Genomic DNA, 17,228 nt, shown 5'->3' with positions numbered 1-17,228 from the left:
TTTTGCTTGCTTATTAAGTTTGAGAGGTGGGAAAATGAATGCACAAACCTTAATGATAGATGCTCAATTATCGAATAGGTGCCGTGTTTACAACTAAGAAGTTGTCATCTAGAACATAACATTGGTGCTTCTCTTGTTGCTACATCTTCCACGCAAAAATCAAAGATTCCCCAGCTGGAAGGCAACATACTTGAAAGACTTCTGGAGAATGTCAGCTATCAATCTGCAGCAAAAATGCACTTAGACAGAGGTACTGAATTAGGTATGCATTCAAATTTGGTTTGGCTTTTTGAATCTGAGTCTCATAAAGGACTGGCCAGCAGCAGCTGCTTGGCCCCTCAGCATAATCTCCTTATCAAGTGGCAGTAATGCAGTGCGCAAACATGTCCCAATACTGCAAAAGTTTAATTTTGCATGTCTTTCCTATATTGAGTATTTGCAATGTAGTCGATGACATGCCTAATGAGCTGCACTGCAACATATTGCTTAGTCAGGCACTGTGCAGTGTTTCGTTGTGGTTGCAACATAATTATTTTAAAGAGAAGCACGTCATCAATAACCACAGTAGCAAATAACCAGTTTTAAGATGTGCCAGCTGTATTTATGTGAAGCTTTAGGCAGTTCACTGAGTTTAGCTAAGCCTGAAAAATATTAACCATATCTTTAATCACACATCTGAGGCTGTGTGAGGTGTAAGTAAGGCTCATGCCTTCCAATATCCTTCATAGGCAGCTACATCTAGCAAAATGTAATGTTTATTGCACCAAACCTTGCGACTCTTTTGAATAGACCCCAACGTGTCTTCAAGGCATTTCTCCCACTGCAAACATTTGCTGCTAAGGATATGTTGCTTTGAAACCTTTAAACAGTGTCCGCTGTTCAAACGTAGGTGTCATGACTACCACAGCAATTAATTATCCAAGCATCTGTGTGCTTTGCATCCAAGACAAAAAAGATTTTATCTGCTTCATCATATTTCTTGTGCATACCAATTTTCTCCATACTACAGTGAATGTTAATTCCGCATTATTTCTGGAAAAATGTATTTCAGCAACAGAAGCCATGTGGGAGCCAACCATAGAACCGAGATGTTCCACTACTGAGCTAGCACCCAGAGACTTAGCACTCATTGGTTCTTTGAAGGAGGCAAGTTTTCTTGGCATCAGTGGTGAAGTGACAGCAGAAGAGCTACTTGAACACTTGCAGGAAAGCAAGAGTCACGAAGACATTATAATGATTGAAAAGTTAACACGAGATCAGGCAAAATCTAGTCTCTGGTTGCGCCGCAGTGTAGGCATGGTCACAGCTTCTATTGCCTACAGCATATTTACCCGTGTACAGACGTTGAGGACAAAGATGGGCCCGCATGATTTGAGACCCTTGCTAAAAAAAGTGATGTGGCAGAATAATGTCCGTACAGCAAAAATGTCTCGTGGCAGTGCACTCGAAGGCAGTGCAAGAAAATGCTATCAAAGCCAGTGCGCCACTCATGAGAATTTGGTTGTGAGGCAGTGTCGACTTTTCATTATGGAAGGCCGTCCTTACATGGGTGCAAGTCCAGATGGATTAGTAAAGTGCAACTGTTGTCCTGAGTGGGTACTGGAAATCAAATGCCCTGAATCCATGAAAAAATTCTTGGTAGAGAATATGGAGAAAAACAAAGAAAAGGCTTTGACTCAGAACCTAAAGCGTGCAACCACATATTTCTGCCAAGTGCAGGTACAAATGGGCATCACGGCAGTTCATCATGCAGATTTGTTTGTGTTTGTCAATGAAGAAGATAATATTTGCATTCCAGTGCTATTTGATGAGGCATATTTCAGTGATGTGGTTGAAAGATCTTCCTATTTCTTTGAGCAGTACATACTGCCACATGTTCTTTCTACATGAACTGCCTTGTTTCAGTTGCACATGCAATTTTTTATGCATTGCACATAACCAAACTACAGCCTCCCTTTTTAAGGCACAAAATGACTGATATATGAGGTTTAACATTCCAACGTAACAAAAGGCTTATTAGGGATGATGTTGGGGGACGTTTTACATCAATATTAGGTTTGCTACAATGTGACTAAAGCTTGGTATATAAGCATTTTGCTTATTTTTTTGCTCTCTCAGTAGGAGCAGAACCGAGAAAGAACCTGCGACTTCATGTTCAGCAACAGAATGCCATTGCCAAGTTAACTCAATACATAAAAAACATTGTATGTGCAATCAGAGAAAGCACTCCTACAAAGTTTGGAGACATCTGCAGTTTGAGTGCTTTTACTGATGTTCAGTGCAGTCCACTGTTAAAGGGAACAATGAAATATGCGGCCCTTGCTTGGCTGGCAACCTAGCTGCATGTGGCTGCGGAAGCAATCTTAGTGCACTGGACAGGTGTGTCGAAAGGGGTGAGAACTAACAACTATAAGTTATCTGCTCCAAATCTAGGTGATTGTACTGCTTCTAGAAAGGAAAATCTGGACATGCTGTGCACTAAAGTGTTTCCTTTAACAGTGGACCCCTCTGTACAGTGAGCAAGAAAATGCAAACACGGTAGCATGCTGTAGCACACAAAAAATTAGCATTATGTCACTATTAAAACATATTTGTGTGTAAACAGCTAAGTCGTGCAGTGGCTAGAGGAATTTGCGATGCAACCCCGAACCATAACAGACACTCGAATGACAGACTAGGAATCACAGGCAATGCATTTGTCTATGTGGCATTCTATGCATTTAATTTTTGGGTCACTGCATTATGCGATGCGACTGTGATATCGTAAATATAATTGTGATATCAGAAACTCATCCTGGGGAATAACAGTAGTCATTTGTGGTTTAAGTTCCATGCCCAGCTTTCTACAAGGGTATCCAATCATGCTTGTATTTGCATTTTGTGTTAATTCACATGGGCTTCCATTGATACACTGATAAGTGCAAAGGCACCGTGTTAGATGCTCTCATTTTTTTGTCTACTGCTTATGTGGTCATGTCTGTGGGATATTTGGCTGATACTGTGACACTATGGTAGCCAGACAATTGCTGATCATTACAGCAGGCATAAAAAATGGAGTTTTACGTGCCAAAACCACTTTCTGATTATGAGGTGCGCCTACAGTAGGCGTCTGTAATTGTCAATATTTTTTTTTGTTTTTGGCTGGTGTTTTTTTTGCGATATAGTTGGTATGGCAACTAGCACGACTGTGTTGTGAAGATGAACAAGTGCCTCATGCAATTAAATTTTTGGCTGACTTTTGTTTTGTGAAGCAATTGTGATATGAGAATGCTATAACTGTGATATCAGAAAGTCATCCCAGGGAATGACAGTAGTCACTTGGGGTTTATAGTCCATGCCTAGCTTTCTACGTGGGTATCCAATTATGCTTGTATGTACCTTTCGTGTTAACTCACATGGGCTTCCAATGATACAATGATAAGTGCAAAGATGCTTTCAAGATGCTTTCATTTTTTTGTCTACTGCTTATGTGGTCATGTTTGTGGGATATTTAGCTGACATTGTGATACTATGGTATCCAGACAACTGCTGCTCATTACAGTAGGCGTCTGTAGTTATCAATTTTTTTCATTTTCAGCTGATGTTTGTTTTGTGATATAGTCGGTATGGCAACTAGCACGACTGTGTTGTGAAGGCAAACAAGTGCCTCGTGTAATTAAATTTTTGGCTGACTGTGTTTTGTGAAGCAACTGTGATGTTAGAATGCTATAACTGTGTTATCAGAAAGTCATCCCAGGGAATGACAGTAGTCACTTCTGGTTTATGTTCCATGCCCAGCTTTCTACGTGGGTATCCAATCATGCGTGTATGTGCATTTCGTGTTAACTCGCATGGGCTTCCATTGATACAAGGATGATAATTGCAAAGGCACCATGTTACAAAGATGTTCTCATTTTTTTGTCTGCTGCTCATGTGGTTATGTTTGTGGTATATTTGGTTGTCACTGCAATACTAATATTAGGGCAGCCAGACAACTATGGCACAGTATAGCAGGCATATGCAGTCTTACTTGTTTCGTTTCTGGCTGTTGTTTGTTTTGTAATTGTCATTAACTGGCATTACTGTGTTGTGAAGACAAACAAGTGCCTCACCCAGTTAAATGTTTAGTTAGCTGCACACTTTAACGCCACTGTGATAGTGTAAGGGATTATATCAGAATGACACCAGAAAAACAGTTTCCATGAACAGTTCCTTTCTGGTTTGGCAATTGCTTGGCTTGCTTCTGGCACTCGGGCCGTTTGTTTCCTGTGACATATAGGGTTTCTGTTATTGTGGTAGAGAAAGAATGCAATTTTCAGGAGCACTACATTTTCTAGTTCTGATGTATTGCCGCCTATTTTGTCCAACTGTTATACTAAAACAAAGATATGCTGACAAGCATTACTGTGATATGTAGTGATGTAACTGCATTATGAAACAGGACAACAATGAAGAATGCAGGCACACTGTTTTACGCATTGCATTTCTCATAAAATGTACAAATTGAGATTGGCATTATTGAAATAAATGCAAGAGTCGTGCAAATAAAGGTGGTGCTTCTTGACAAGAAGCACAAAATCTGTTCTTCCAGTTTGCTTTACTAACCTATCCGTAGTGGGCAGTTTTGAAATAAAACTAGTTAAAAGGCAGCAATTGGAAAAGGTAAAAGTAATATTCTTGCATGCATATTATTTTTCAAAGCATACACCATGAGTACGGCATTCAAAGGCCTTCAGCTGCTGAAGCAGTTTTATAGCAGCTACAAAAATTAGGTGTTCGCACATCGAAAAGTATGCCATGAAGCAAAGGCTGAAAGGCAGTCCATGCTAGATGGTGTTTACTGTGTAGTATCTGGTTGTACACATTCTGCAAGCTCGTTGCCCATTTTGTTGACAAGATCACTGCATTATTGTATCTTTAAAACATAAGGAGAGGTTGCTACCAGAATGTGCCATACCATGCAGTCTTTTTTACCTGAACAAGTGTGCTGCTTTTTGCCATTAATATAACTGCCCAAGGACTTTTTTACAGGTTTGACAGCGCATGTTATTGGTCCTGCTCTTCCTTTCGTGTTCTTGGCAGGGAATAAAAATATTTCCAAGCTAGCAGTAGTACTTACTATGCCAAATTCAATGAACAACTTGAAAGCCGGTCACTTTTGGTACTTAGCTGTGCCTATGTACTGCTACAACAATACAGTATGACAGACATTTCCGTGTGTGCCTGTATAAGCCTAAATAACTACAGTCTCCACAAAACTTGTGCAGAATGGCTCTCTTAAAAAAGAAATGCTTTTTTTTAGTACTCTAAATCATACAAACTAAACTACGGACACTGATGATGGTATTTGTGCATTTTTGTGCATTTTTTGTGCATTTTTGGTGTTTGAGGACCACCACACTTGTTACAGCCAGAAATTTTCCTTCCACTCAGACTATCCACTGTGTAAGTGTGCACATTGACAAAAACTTCACACTTTGAGCGGCTCCTTGGATAGATTTTTTTATTTTTAGATAATTCGTTCATCACATTTGTTAAATATCACGCTTTGCCTGGCAGCTCACAAAGCTAATTGGTAAGAGCCAGTAATCACTGCAAAATTACTTTGGAGAGAGTTAACCTGATAAATACGCGCACCGACATTATCAGTTGAAAAGGAACTTGTTGTTACTGAACAATGGCCTTGAGAGATTCACAGTTCCAGCAATTATTTTGAATATACTGTCAATGTATGGCACAAAGTCGAGATCAAACCGATTTTTTAAGATGCGGTACAGTTTCATCCTTTGAATGGCCCTCTCCACATGTACTCGGGCGCTTGCTATGGATTGATTTCTCCTAGCTTCCTCTGCAGTGAGCTGTTTTTCGATGAGAAATGGAGGTCTGATCATTTTGATATTTTTTTCTTTGCAAAGCTCACCGATTAGAAGCCTTTATCTACCATCACACTGTCAACATGGGGAATACACTTGTCAAGAACTCTGCACTCCTTTCTGATGTATGTGTCAGATGCTTTCCCTCCATATGCCTGACTTACATAGCTAATTAAGCCTCCTGGTGTCTCACTCACCAGGACCTTTGCAGTGTACGTGCGCTTATAGTGGCTGTATGTGAGGAGCCTTGATACTAGATCTTTTGGGCGCTCAATTTCTATTTCAGTGCAGTCAAGCACCATCCTCGTGTCTTTGTATTCTTTGAAATACATTGTGGGACAGTTCACAACTGTGGTCTTTGTTGGCCAGAAAATTGCATGCTCAAGAATGCTTGCTAGAATTACAATTGAATCCTTGAAAATGTTCGACACACTTGTACGGTGGACACTAAACACCGCCAACAGAGAAAATGAAAATGTTAAGTCATGATAGAGCTTCATGTATGTGAGGAACACAGCATCATCATCACTTAAGGATAAGCTTCGCGTTCCTTGACACAACCGCATTTCTGTGTAAAGTTCTGTTATGTTGTAGAACAACTCGAAAGAGCCTATGCTTGTGAGGACAACAAGACCATGCTCATCGGGCACTTTTGCAATTGTGATAAGCTGTTCTCTTGCAAATAAGTTGTTTCTAGTGTCGGCCTGAATTCCAATTTCTTTAGACAGCTCCTCAGCCTCGGCACTTATCTCTGAAAAAAAGAAAGGACAAATTGAGCGTAACAATAACATGCAGTCTCACATATTAATTAGTATTACGAACAGCAGTAAAAGTGCTGCACTGTTTGCTGGATACCTTCTGATATTGGAGTGCAATCACCTGGACTCGCAGCCAGAGCTTCTGGAGGATGGAAATCTAAAATAAAATGAAACCAACTAAAAAGAGCAAAGTACTATACACCACAGTTAATGATGTGGGTGCCCGAATGCAACACAAATTTGGCACGTCAAATTTAGTATTACTTAAGGGATAAACATACCATCACATTCTACTGCTTCTCTCTCTTCGGCCAGTGGTGCATCAAGTTCCAACATCACGCTGCTCAAGCTTTCCTCTGCGCCTTCTTGGTATTTTTCTCCAGCATCAGTGCAAATGGAAGATGTCTGTGGCAGCTCGTAAGAGCGTATGGGAATGCCTCTTTCCCCTGAAATTGAAATTCAAGCTTTTCTGGACATTTTATTAATAGATAACATTAATGCCACTTCCGACCGCGATTGAGGCCGATCGGGATCGAAATTATCGGTCACGATTGACTCCCTTCGGTAGCTTGCGCGAGGGGCCAATCGCGATCGATAATTTCGATTCCGATCAGGCTGGATCGCGGTAGAAAGTGCCCAACATGGCACATGTTTAAGATAGCTGCGGAGCTCTTTTAATACGTATACAGTAATGACTCGTTGCTACAGTGAATTAAACAACGGAGGAAGTGCTCGTGCGGGTACAAATGCGCGATCAACATTGCTTCTGCATAATCAAACGCGGGCGATAGGAGTTCCGCCGTGAGTCAATGTGTCACTGCTCGCTCCTACACCGAGCAATGCCGGAGCAAGCGACAGCACATTTCGCCTATTCTGGCTATCGCAAATCGTTTTCGATTATTTCTGGCATCTACATATATGAGTAAACGACTTGTTATTGCTAACAGCACAGAGAATCAATATCGATACACTTACGCCGTCTTATCGCCGTTCGCACAAGCGGCCGCCTCGCATCGTGTGGACGTACAGGCAGGTTGACGGACGGAACTGTTTCCGGCGACAACTTTCGGTACTTGTAACCTGGTAATAAAGTGACAGACACGTTGACTGCGTGCAAAGAACCAAAAAGTACACCCGAAATGATCTTACCTAGCGTCTTGTATACGGGATATACAAAATCCTCTTCTCTGAAGTGCTTAATTGCTGCAGACGACGGCGTGTTTTGACGGCAGCTTGCCCATTCTAAGCTTTATTAACCAAACTTTCTTAAGCTTCGTCGACTTCGGATAGAAGTGAAAACTTACACCATCGTCCTTGCGAGATTTACATTGCGGAACAGAGCAGTAAGTCACCATCGTATCGCACAAAAGCGGGCGCAGGCGGTGCAGATCAAGGAGATCATCGGCGGCGTAGCAGGCAAGTCCTTGCCGTGACGTCACATCGCTGCGATTGCAGCGGCGCCAGTGTTCGTTCTTGGGGCTAATACTAAAGTGGAGCACCTGGATGTCTTGGAGAAGGATGTCGGCAAACTTTGCGTAAAGCATGCAAGGCTGACGGACATAGGATTTTCTCGTGCAAGCCAGTGAGAAGTACGTGGTGAGATGCTTATGATGATCTCGCCTCAGCGTTTCTTCTGGATTTCTCAAGCTGACAGCCTGCCGCGGCAGCCTTCTCACAATTTTTAAGAGGCCCCTTTTGGCGCCACCAAAGCAATGCCTCGATAGTGCTTGCATATCACTTGCCACCCGTGACCCCTCTTTGCAGTTGTCATAGCAGTGCCATTCTTTAACGCCGACAGCTGTGGCTTGTTACATGCAATCGGAGCTCCCAGGAAGCAGTTAAACAAGTGAGCACAATCAGCAGCCGGATGGAGGAAGGCGGTGGGGAGGGGCACTGGCCTCCCTGCCATTATAATTTGCTAAGATCAGCTCTGCCATCCCCCTATTTTGATTTTTTCATGCAGCCCAGTTATAACAATTATTGGTTATAACAATGGAACTTTCGTGGCACCTGAATATTGTTATAAGTGGGTTTGACTGTAATACCGGTCTTATATGTATGTGCTTTGCCATGTATTATATATAAATTTTCATTTTTTGAGCAGAAGCAATGCTGTGTAAATATGCTAAATTTTAATTTATATCTTACTGTGATGCTGGAATAGCTTATCACACTGATGTGTTTAGAAGGCCTTCAGCCCAGTTAAAGATAGTCAAAACACAACACAAAAGTTCCCCACCTTCCTGCCCCACTGAATGAACTCATTTGTTTATTTGTTTATTTATTTATTAATTATACATACTTTCAAGGCCCTAAGGCACTACAGAAAGGAGTGGTACTTAACAAAGCAATGTAATATGCAGACAGTAGTATGCAGACAACGTTAAGCGATAGCGTGGTAGACTGCTGTTTTGAATGAAGATATATCTGTGATCTGAATGATGGAAGCAGGAAGGTGGTTTTAGTCGACACTTGTGGGAGGTAAAAAATGATTGTGATACTTGTTCGTTCGGGAGGATGGGACGGCAACTTTATATCTGTGGTCAGAATGGGATGAAATGTAGAAAGGTGGGGTGATAAGTTGACTCTCAAGCACGTGGTTAAAGTGATGAACCTTGTGGAATAGGCAAAGACGAGCACATTTGCGGCATAATGAGAGATCTGGCAGATTCAGAGTTTTTTCATACATGTAACACTGGAATGGCGGGAATAGTTAGATAAAATAAAGCGAGCTGCTCGATTTTGAATTGCTTCAAGGCTTACGGTTAGTGATGCTTGATTGTTATCCCAAATGGCAGATGCATATTCTAGTTTTGAGCGAACTAGGGTTTTGTAGAGTGTCAATTTTACCGAGGTAGGAATGGTAGAAAAGTTACGACAATGGTATCCTAACGTGCAATTAGCATTAGCAGTAATATGATTAGTATGCATATTCCATGAGAGATCATTAGTTATGTGAAGGCCAAGATATTTGTGAGCGTTAGCGGACATTAAGGAAGTGTCATTCAGTACATATCCTCATTGATTGCTATTGCTGGCCACACATGATATGCGCATAGATTTACACTTGCTAGCGTTCAGTTTCATGAGCCATTTCTTAGACCAGAGTGACACATTGTGAAGATTTCCTTGCAGGTTATCTGAATCATCAGAGTTAGTGATCTTTCGGTATATTACACAATCATCTGCGAACAGATTAATTGATGTTACACAGTTAGGGAGTCCATTAATGTAAATCAAGAAGAGTAAAGGCTCGGAGTGCCTTGTGGCACTCCGGATGTAACTTGACACAGCAGGTGAATAGTTATTGCTTGGGACATATTGAGTTCAATTAGAAAGAAACTCCTTAATCCAAGACAACACATTTGGGTAAATATTAAGCTGATTAAGTTTATGGATAAGTAGGTTATGACATGCGGTGTCAAAAGCTTTGGCAAAATCTAAAAAAATACAGTCAATATTGAATCCTTGATCTAAGGCGGCAAACAAATCGTTAGTGAAACAAAGAAGTTGAGTATCGCATGAAAAAGGTTTTCTAAAACCATCTGGAGATGGATGGAAGAACGAGTTGCTTTCCAGGAAATTGATGAGGTGTGGGTGCCTCCCCAGTCAAAAAATCCTGGCACCACCCCTGCTAATGACCCTAAACCACTCTAAGACAAAGCTTGTGTCCTTTTCTAGAAATTCTTAAGAGATCCGAACCACATACACTCTGAATTCATTCATTCATTCATTTTATTTGAGCATTATGGTACATTACAGCATGTACAAAAATGCTGGGGGCACAGACTAAAAGCCAGAAGCTTGACGGGGTAGATGACATAACAGTTGAGGCACCTTCCACTTACAAATATTTAGGAGCTCACCTTCAGTCTGTTAACCTGGAATTATCACAGGTATTTGATACTAACAGCTTCTAACCATTCTCTTGGCTTCTTGTGAAGTAACCTTCGACATGCTCCTGTGCAGGTGCATAAACTTGCTTATATTACCTTAACCCGACCTAAAATCGAGTACACTTCAACCATATGGATCCCGGATCAAGCCTACATTAGATAACATTGAATCCCTGCAGCACCGTGCTGCCCGTTTCATTTTCTTTTTCAGGTTACTCACGTTTCACTAACGTCACGGCCACGGTGTTAGAATAGGTTAGGTGAAACGACACACCGCCTCTGCCACGCAGCCGCCATGCGGAAAATGAAGACACACTTCTCTTTTTCTCCACCAGGGCATGCTAGGTGCCGCGAGGCTCAATTCCTGATCACGTTAGCCGCGTTCACGGTGGCCGCATCGTCTACAGAGCTGCACGTGTGACAACTGTTACCAGTTTTTCTTTCTAGTTGTGAAGTGCGCTGTGCCTCGGTGATTTCGCTAAGCACGTTGTGAAGCCTGACCTGGAGCAAGCGGTGCGTGCTGGTGGACTCGGGTAGACCCAGTACTATCTTGTACACCCCGCGGATGAGGATGTTGATCTTGGCTTCTTCTACTTTGTACCAGTTGTGGAATGCCGCAACGTACACAATATGGCACATGATGAAAAAGTACGAGTTGTGCGAGACTTGCCTCCCTCATTCTGTTTCTTCTGCTAGTGAACCTTTTGAGGATTCCCATGGTTCCCAACCACGCTTTTGCATGCACACTGCCCCTGCAGCTAATAGGGACGCCCGCGCTGGGACGATGCTATCGTAAAAAGTGCCGGCAGCGGGGAGTGAATGGTTCGCGTTCTGCTCCAACAGGTCATCGAAACTCAAGATTACGGAACCTCAAATAGTAAATAATAGCCGTAGCTACCGGGAAAGGCAAGGGGGGCACTTGCCTCCCCACTTTCAGGACTGGGGGTGGGGCAAAGTAGGTCCTTTGCCCCCCCCCTCCATTTTTGAAACCCTGGAATATATGCACCTAGAGTCCCAACCACGATCACTTGGGTCTACAGAAAGCGGCTTGAAGCACTGATAATGGGGTCTGGCCTCTCCACCAGCTACACATGGAGTCTTGGCCACATTGCTTCTTCAGGGCGCTCATCACTGGTATTTATACAGAACACAGATTCTACGGGGTAACAGTTCGTAAAATTCCTCACCTCTGCAAGTCTGCAGTAGTCTTTCAAGTCTTGATCTAGACATTGATTCGGGCTACTTGGTCTGTCAATAGTGCAATTGCAATTCCTCGATTGTGCAGTTGAGCTTCCCAGAACTTTCAGGTTGGCTTTCACTTATTTGGTCTTGAAAGATATTCTTGTGGTGAAACTGAGGCTGCACGAAGCGTTCGCTTCTTGCTACCGGCGGTCTTCATCACGTCAGAGTTGTGACAATGGGTGCTGTAACGTATAGTAGTTCGAGTATTGAGACTGATTACGGCCGATTCTGTTGGGAACACACACACATTTATTTCAACGAAACTGCAGCCATCTTGGAAGCTCCCCTGAACCCCAGGGTTGCCTTCCTTCATTCCAAAGAGTGCCATACATGGACACTACATCATCCCCTCAGGGAAGGAAAAATCAGTTTTGCTTAAACACGAAGTCTTTCAGGTGCCTAGGTCGTTGCCTTGATCGTTGGGGGTACCGCTGTGAGACGGTCTTGGGAGCTGCTGATATGGCTTGGCTAGGAGTAGCTATGCTGGGGGTTGGAAGGTTACTGTTACTTGGCACAGCTTCATCATCCAGATATGGCATGTCGGTCGGGTCCTGATGTCGTTCCACTTGAACTGTGCTTGCATCTTTGAAGAAACTTGAGTTGCGACAAATCGACACTCCATCTCTGGATGCTGTGATTCTGGAGCTATTGACTTTGGTGATTGTGTATGGGTGTGGGTCATAGTAAGGCGAAAACTTGTTTGACCTGTCCTGTTTACAGAGGACTTGTTGTCCCATACAAGTAGATGTGAAAATGCTCAATTCCCCACACCACGGCCAGCATTTCCCGTTCAATTTGAGAGTAGCGTGCCTCCACAGGAGAAAGAGCACGACTCCCATATGCTACCACTCTGGTTTCACTTCCGGATGTCTGCGTGAGAATGGCACCAAGGCCATGAGGAGCAGCATCTACAATGAGTGTGATGTTCTTTCCTGGATTGAAGTAGGCGAGAGTTGTGGCCTCGGAAAGCTTTCTCTTCAGTTCGTCCAGGGCGTCTTGCTGTATGTCTGTCCAACACCAGTCCTCTCCTTTGGCCGTGAGTTTCCTGAGTGGTTGGGTGAGGTGGGCCAAGTTGGGTATGAACCGACCACAGTAGTTAACGAGCCCGAGGAGACTCTTCACTTCAGTGGCGCTGGAAGGTGGTGATGCACCTAAGATCGCAGACACCTTAGTGGGGTCCAGTTGCACACCGTTGCTGGAGAACACATGCCCGAAAAATGTAAGTTCCCGTTGGTAGAACTTGCATTTCTTGACGTTCAGTGTGAGACCACTTGCAAGTAGGCATTCCAATGTGGCCTTCAAAGCCTTATCATGTTCTTTCTCAGTCTTTCCATACACCAATATGTCATCGCTTACGTTGAGCACGTTGGGGATGTTAGTTAGAACCTGACGGATGGTGTCCTGAAACACTGCGGCTGCCGAGTTGATTCCGAAGTTGAGTCTCTTGTATCTGAAGAGCCCAGCATGTGTGGAGAAAGTGGTGATCACACAGGATGATGCGTCAAGTTCTAGTTGGTGGTACCCATCTTTCAGATCGAGTTTAGAGAATAAGATGGAGCCGTTCAAAGCAACAAAGATGTCGTCCACTGTGGGTGTGACGTGTCTCTCACGCTGGATAGCTTGGTTGGCACAGCGCATGTCAACACACATTCGAATGTGCTCGGGGTCATGTGGCTTCGGTACTGCGACAATTGGCGATACCCAGGGGGTTGGTCCTTCAGTCTTTTCGATTATGCCAAGGGCCTGTAGCCTTTCGAGCTTTTTTTCCAGTGGCTTTCGCATAGAGAAGGGAATGCGTCTGTGAGGTTGGGCTACTGGTTGGACACTGGGGTCAACATGGAGGTGCACCTGGAAGTCCTTTAGACAGCCCACTCCCTTGAAGAGGTCCGGGTAGGCCATCCTCGGATCCAGTCTGTTGGTAACGTCTCCCACACTATACGTGATCTGGACTAGTCCTAGACGGGAAGCTGCAGAGAAACTGAGCAGTGGTGCACAGTCTCCAGACACAACGTAGAGAGTTTCATGGCTGCTGCTCTCCTTTTAGGTCATGACAACATCAAGCTTTCCAAGTAGCGGTAAAGGAGAACTTGCCCCATAAGCAAATATTTTCTTAGATGTCTTGGACAGCGTTTCCTTGCTTAGATGATTTTTTAAGCTGTTCGAACCGACTACAGACACGGTAGCGCCAGTATCAATTGTAAAACGGACGTCCTCGCCATCCATCTGTGGAGATCTCGTGAGTGCGTGACAGTGAGAGGAGGTCATGAAAACGTGTTCATCACTGTCAGGGCTGCTGTCGCGCACGACTGCGTGTACGGCTTTGTGTGCTGAACGACACACACTAGCAAAGTGCCCAGTTTTGTTACACGCAGTACACCGTTTGCCGAGAGCGGGGCAACTAGAGCGTCCCTTACTGTGAGGCCATGGTTTTCCGCAGTTGTAGCATGTCGCGTTTGCCCGTTGATGGCGCGGAGGCTCACGAGTCCGTGACGGCTCTTTCCCATGGTGCTTCGGCTGATGAGGTCGCGAGGTGCGCTCGGAGTTTACTGCAAGTGTAGACGCTGACGCCGAGTTTTCCTTACAATGCCGGCTTTCTTGCTCGATCACGGAGATGTCGTGCTCGACCTCTTCAAATAACCTGCCTTGTTTGAGAATTCCTTGCAAGTCGAGGTCATGCTGCATGGCATACCGGCGCAGACGTGTCGACGTTGTAGACAGCAATATTTGATTCTTGATTTCGGTGTCGTCATCGGCGAAAGCACAGTGCCTAACAAGCTGTCGTAGCCTGGCGTAAAATGCGTCGAGCGACTCGTTTTCCATTTGCTTGGCTTGACGGAAGCGGTAAACCTCGAAGGTAGTGTTTACTCGGGGTGCGAAATAGTCATCGAGCTTCCTACGTGCTGCGGTGTAGAGAGGGGTTGCGTTACTGGAGCCACCGGTGCTTGAAACGGTAGACGCAGCTGCGGCTGCGGGAGGATCGGGTAGTGCACAGTATATGTCATACACTTCTTCCCCCACGTAGTGTAGCAGTATGGCCGTCTTCCGGGCATCGGCTGTGATACCGCAGGCTACGATGAAGTTTTCGAAGCGTTTCACCCACTTCAACCACTCGGTGCCGACGTTGTTGGCGTCAGTGGCACGCGCGTCGAAGAAAGGGAACAATGGAAGCATGTTGTGCGCCATACCGCAAAGTAGAAGCTTCGACAGTGTGTGTTGGTATCTTCGTTCTGCTTAAAATCGTTGCTTGGCAGCCTTCGCGATGTTCAGACGCATCCTCGTCGCCATTGTAACGTATAGTAGTTCGAGTATTGAGACTGATTACGGCCGATTCTGTTGGGAACACACACACATTTATTTCAACGAAACTGCAGCCATCTTGGAAGCTCCCCTGAACCCCAGGGTTGCCTTCCTTCATTCCAAAGAGTGCCATACATGGACACTACAGGTGCTCGGGGTCATCGAGTGAGATGTGTTTGCCTGTATGTTCGTGACACCATGCTTGTCATAGGTGTATCTATTGGGAACACACACACATTTATTTCAACGAAACTGCAGCCATCTTGGAAGCTCCCCTGAACCCCAGGGTTGCCTTCCTTCATTCCAAAGAGTGCCATACATGGACACTACAGGTGCTCGGGGTCATCGAGTGAGATGTGTTTGCCTGTATGTTCGTGACACCATGCTTGTCATAGGTGTATCTATTGGGAACACACACACATTTATTTCAACGAAACTGCAGCCATCTTGGAAGCTCCCCTGAACCCCAGGGTTGCCTTCCTTCATTCCAAAGAGTGCCATACATGGACACTACAGGTGCTCGGGGTCATCGAGTGAGATGTGTTTGCCTGTATGTTCGTGGCACCATGCTTGTCATAGGTGTATCTATTGGTTCAGGGGGGAGGTGTGCCCCACCCCCACAGTCAATATTGAGGTGGAAAAGTAGGCCGTTTATACGCCCCCTCCCCCCCCCTACACACACACACTTGTGAAAGTGGGCAGTGTCGGCTGCACACTGCACAAATACAACAAAACAACAACTGAAGCCATGTTTTCTCTCAGAATTGGGCTCGCATATGTACGATTTATTCATTCCACATCCCCTGCTTTCGGGCCTCACCTCCAGGTGCTGCAGCAGATGGCACGTTGCTCCATACATTGCAGTGCGAGACGTGCCTTGCAAGTCTGCATTGCTGAGAAAGCTATTGCTAGGCTGACCAAAACAAGTTTAATCTACCACACTTCCACCATCCCGTGTTTGTTGGGGCCGTCTAACCTAACCATCTGTCAAAACACAAAATCAAATTTGCTTGTGATTTTCTTTATCATCGTCATCATCGGCGCTCATGGACGCTCGATTGGCACACCTGCTCAACGCCAAGAATTCCCTCACGGCCAGATGGAAGACGCAGAAGCTGAATCGAAGATCGCGGCCCTCAACCGCGTGATCGAATCGCACTGCGAAGAGCTCGGCCAGCAGCAATGGAACGAAGTATGCGCATCGGTCGACTGCCAGATGCGTGCGGGAGGCAAGTGGAACCTCCTCAAGCAGTTATTGGACGACACGCAGTCCAATAGAAACCGCACTCTGGCCATCGATAGGCTGGTCCACAAGCTCAATAGCGAAGGCGCATCTATAAACGAAGTGATAGACGAAGTCGCGCGTCGCTACCTCCCCATCGGGCAGTCCGGGCCAGAAGATCACCCGGCCTATGGCGGTAAGGCGGATGAGGAGCTCGACTCCCCCTTTTCCGTCTCGGAAGTCAGAGCGGCCTTTCAAGGCCTCAACGGAAAATCGGCGCCCGGGCCGGATGGAATCTCGAACAGACTCCTTCGAAATCTGGACGACGGCTCGATCGAACTGCTCACCGAAGAAATTAATGATGTCTGGGAGGCCAGCATCGTACCAGATGCCTGAAAGGAAGCAACGGGGATCCTAATTCCGAAGCCGGGCAAGACACCAGCCATAGACAGTCTGCGACCCATTTCGCTCACGTCTTGCGTGGGTAGGGTGGCGGAGCATTTCATCCACAACAGAATATCGAGGCATGTCGAGGAACGACACCTCCTCCCACCGAATATGTTCGGCTTCAGACCCTCGCTGTCCATTCAAGAGGTCATGCTGCTGATCAAGAGGCAGATAGTCGACGTAGTCACGAGAGATGTCCGAGGCATCTTGGCGCTGGACATCGCCAAGGCCTTCGACACCGTCAAACACAAGCACCTCCTCGACTCTGACGAGACTGAACCTTGGTGAACGCTTTCACGCTTACGGGAGCTCTTTCCTAAGGGATTGCAAGGCCACGATCAAGTTGGGCCAGATCAAGTCGGACGGATACACGCTGGTAGCCTGTGGCACGCCGCAGGGTGCGGTGTTATCTCCACTGCTCGTCAACATCGCCATGAGAGACCTATCAGTCTGACTCGACCGAATCGGGGCCGTCAATCTCAATCACGCTCTCCATGCGGACGACATCACCGTC

At 45.2% G+C, this 17,228-nt stretch overlaps 2 protein-coding genes and 1 pseudogene across 3 annotated transcripts in view; 2 read left to right on the top strand and 1 right to left on the bottom strand.

Moving 5' to 3' along the window:
• Nucleotides 1-17,228, top strand: part of Ufsp1 (UFM1 specific peptidase 1) — a 207,439-nt gene that overhangs the window by 65,740 nt on the left and 124,471 nt on the right. The window lies entirely within an intron of this gene.
• LOC140213667 (uncharacterized) lies at nt 1,063-4,563 on the top strand. Its single transcript, XM_072284921.1, has one exon. The coding sequence runs from the start codon at nt 1,063-1,065 to the stop codon at nt 1,888-1,890; it is 828 nt and encodes a 275-aa protein (XP_072141022.1). The 3' UTR covers nt 1,891-4,563.
• Nucleotides 5,356-11,145, bottom strand: LOC126519326 (uncharacterized; annotated as a pseudogene).

This window comes from Dermacentor andersoni, chromosome 10 (genome assembly GCF_023375885.2).
Source record: "Dermacentor andersoni chromosome 10, qqDerAnde1_hic_scaffold, whole genome shotgun sequence".
NCBI lineage: Eukaryota > Metazoa > Arthropoda > Arachnida > Ixodida > Ixodidae > Dermacentor > Dermacentor andersoni.
Note: the sequence above shows the minus strand (reverse complement) of the source record. Positions and strands in the feature narration are given on the sequence as shown.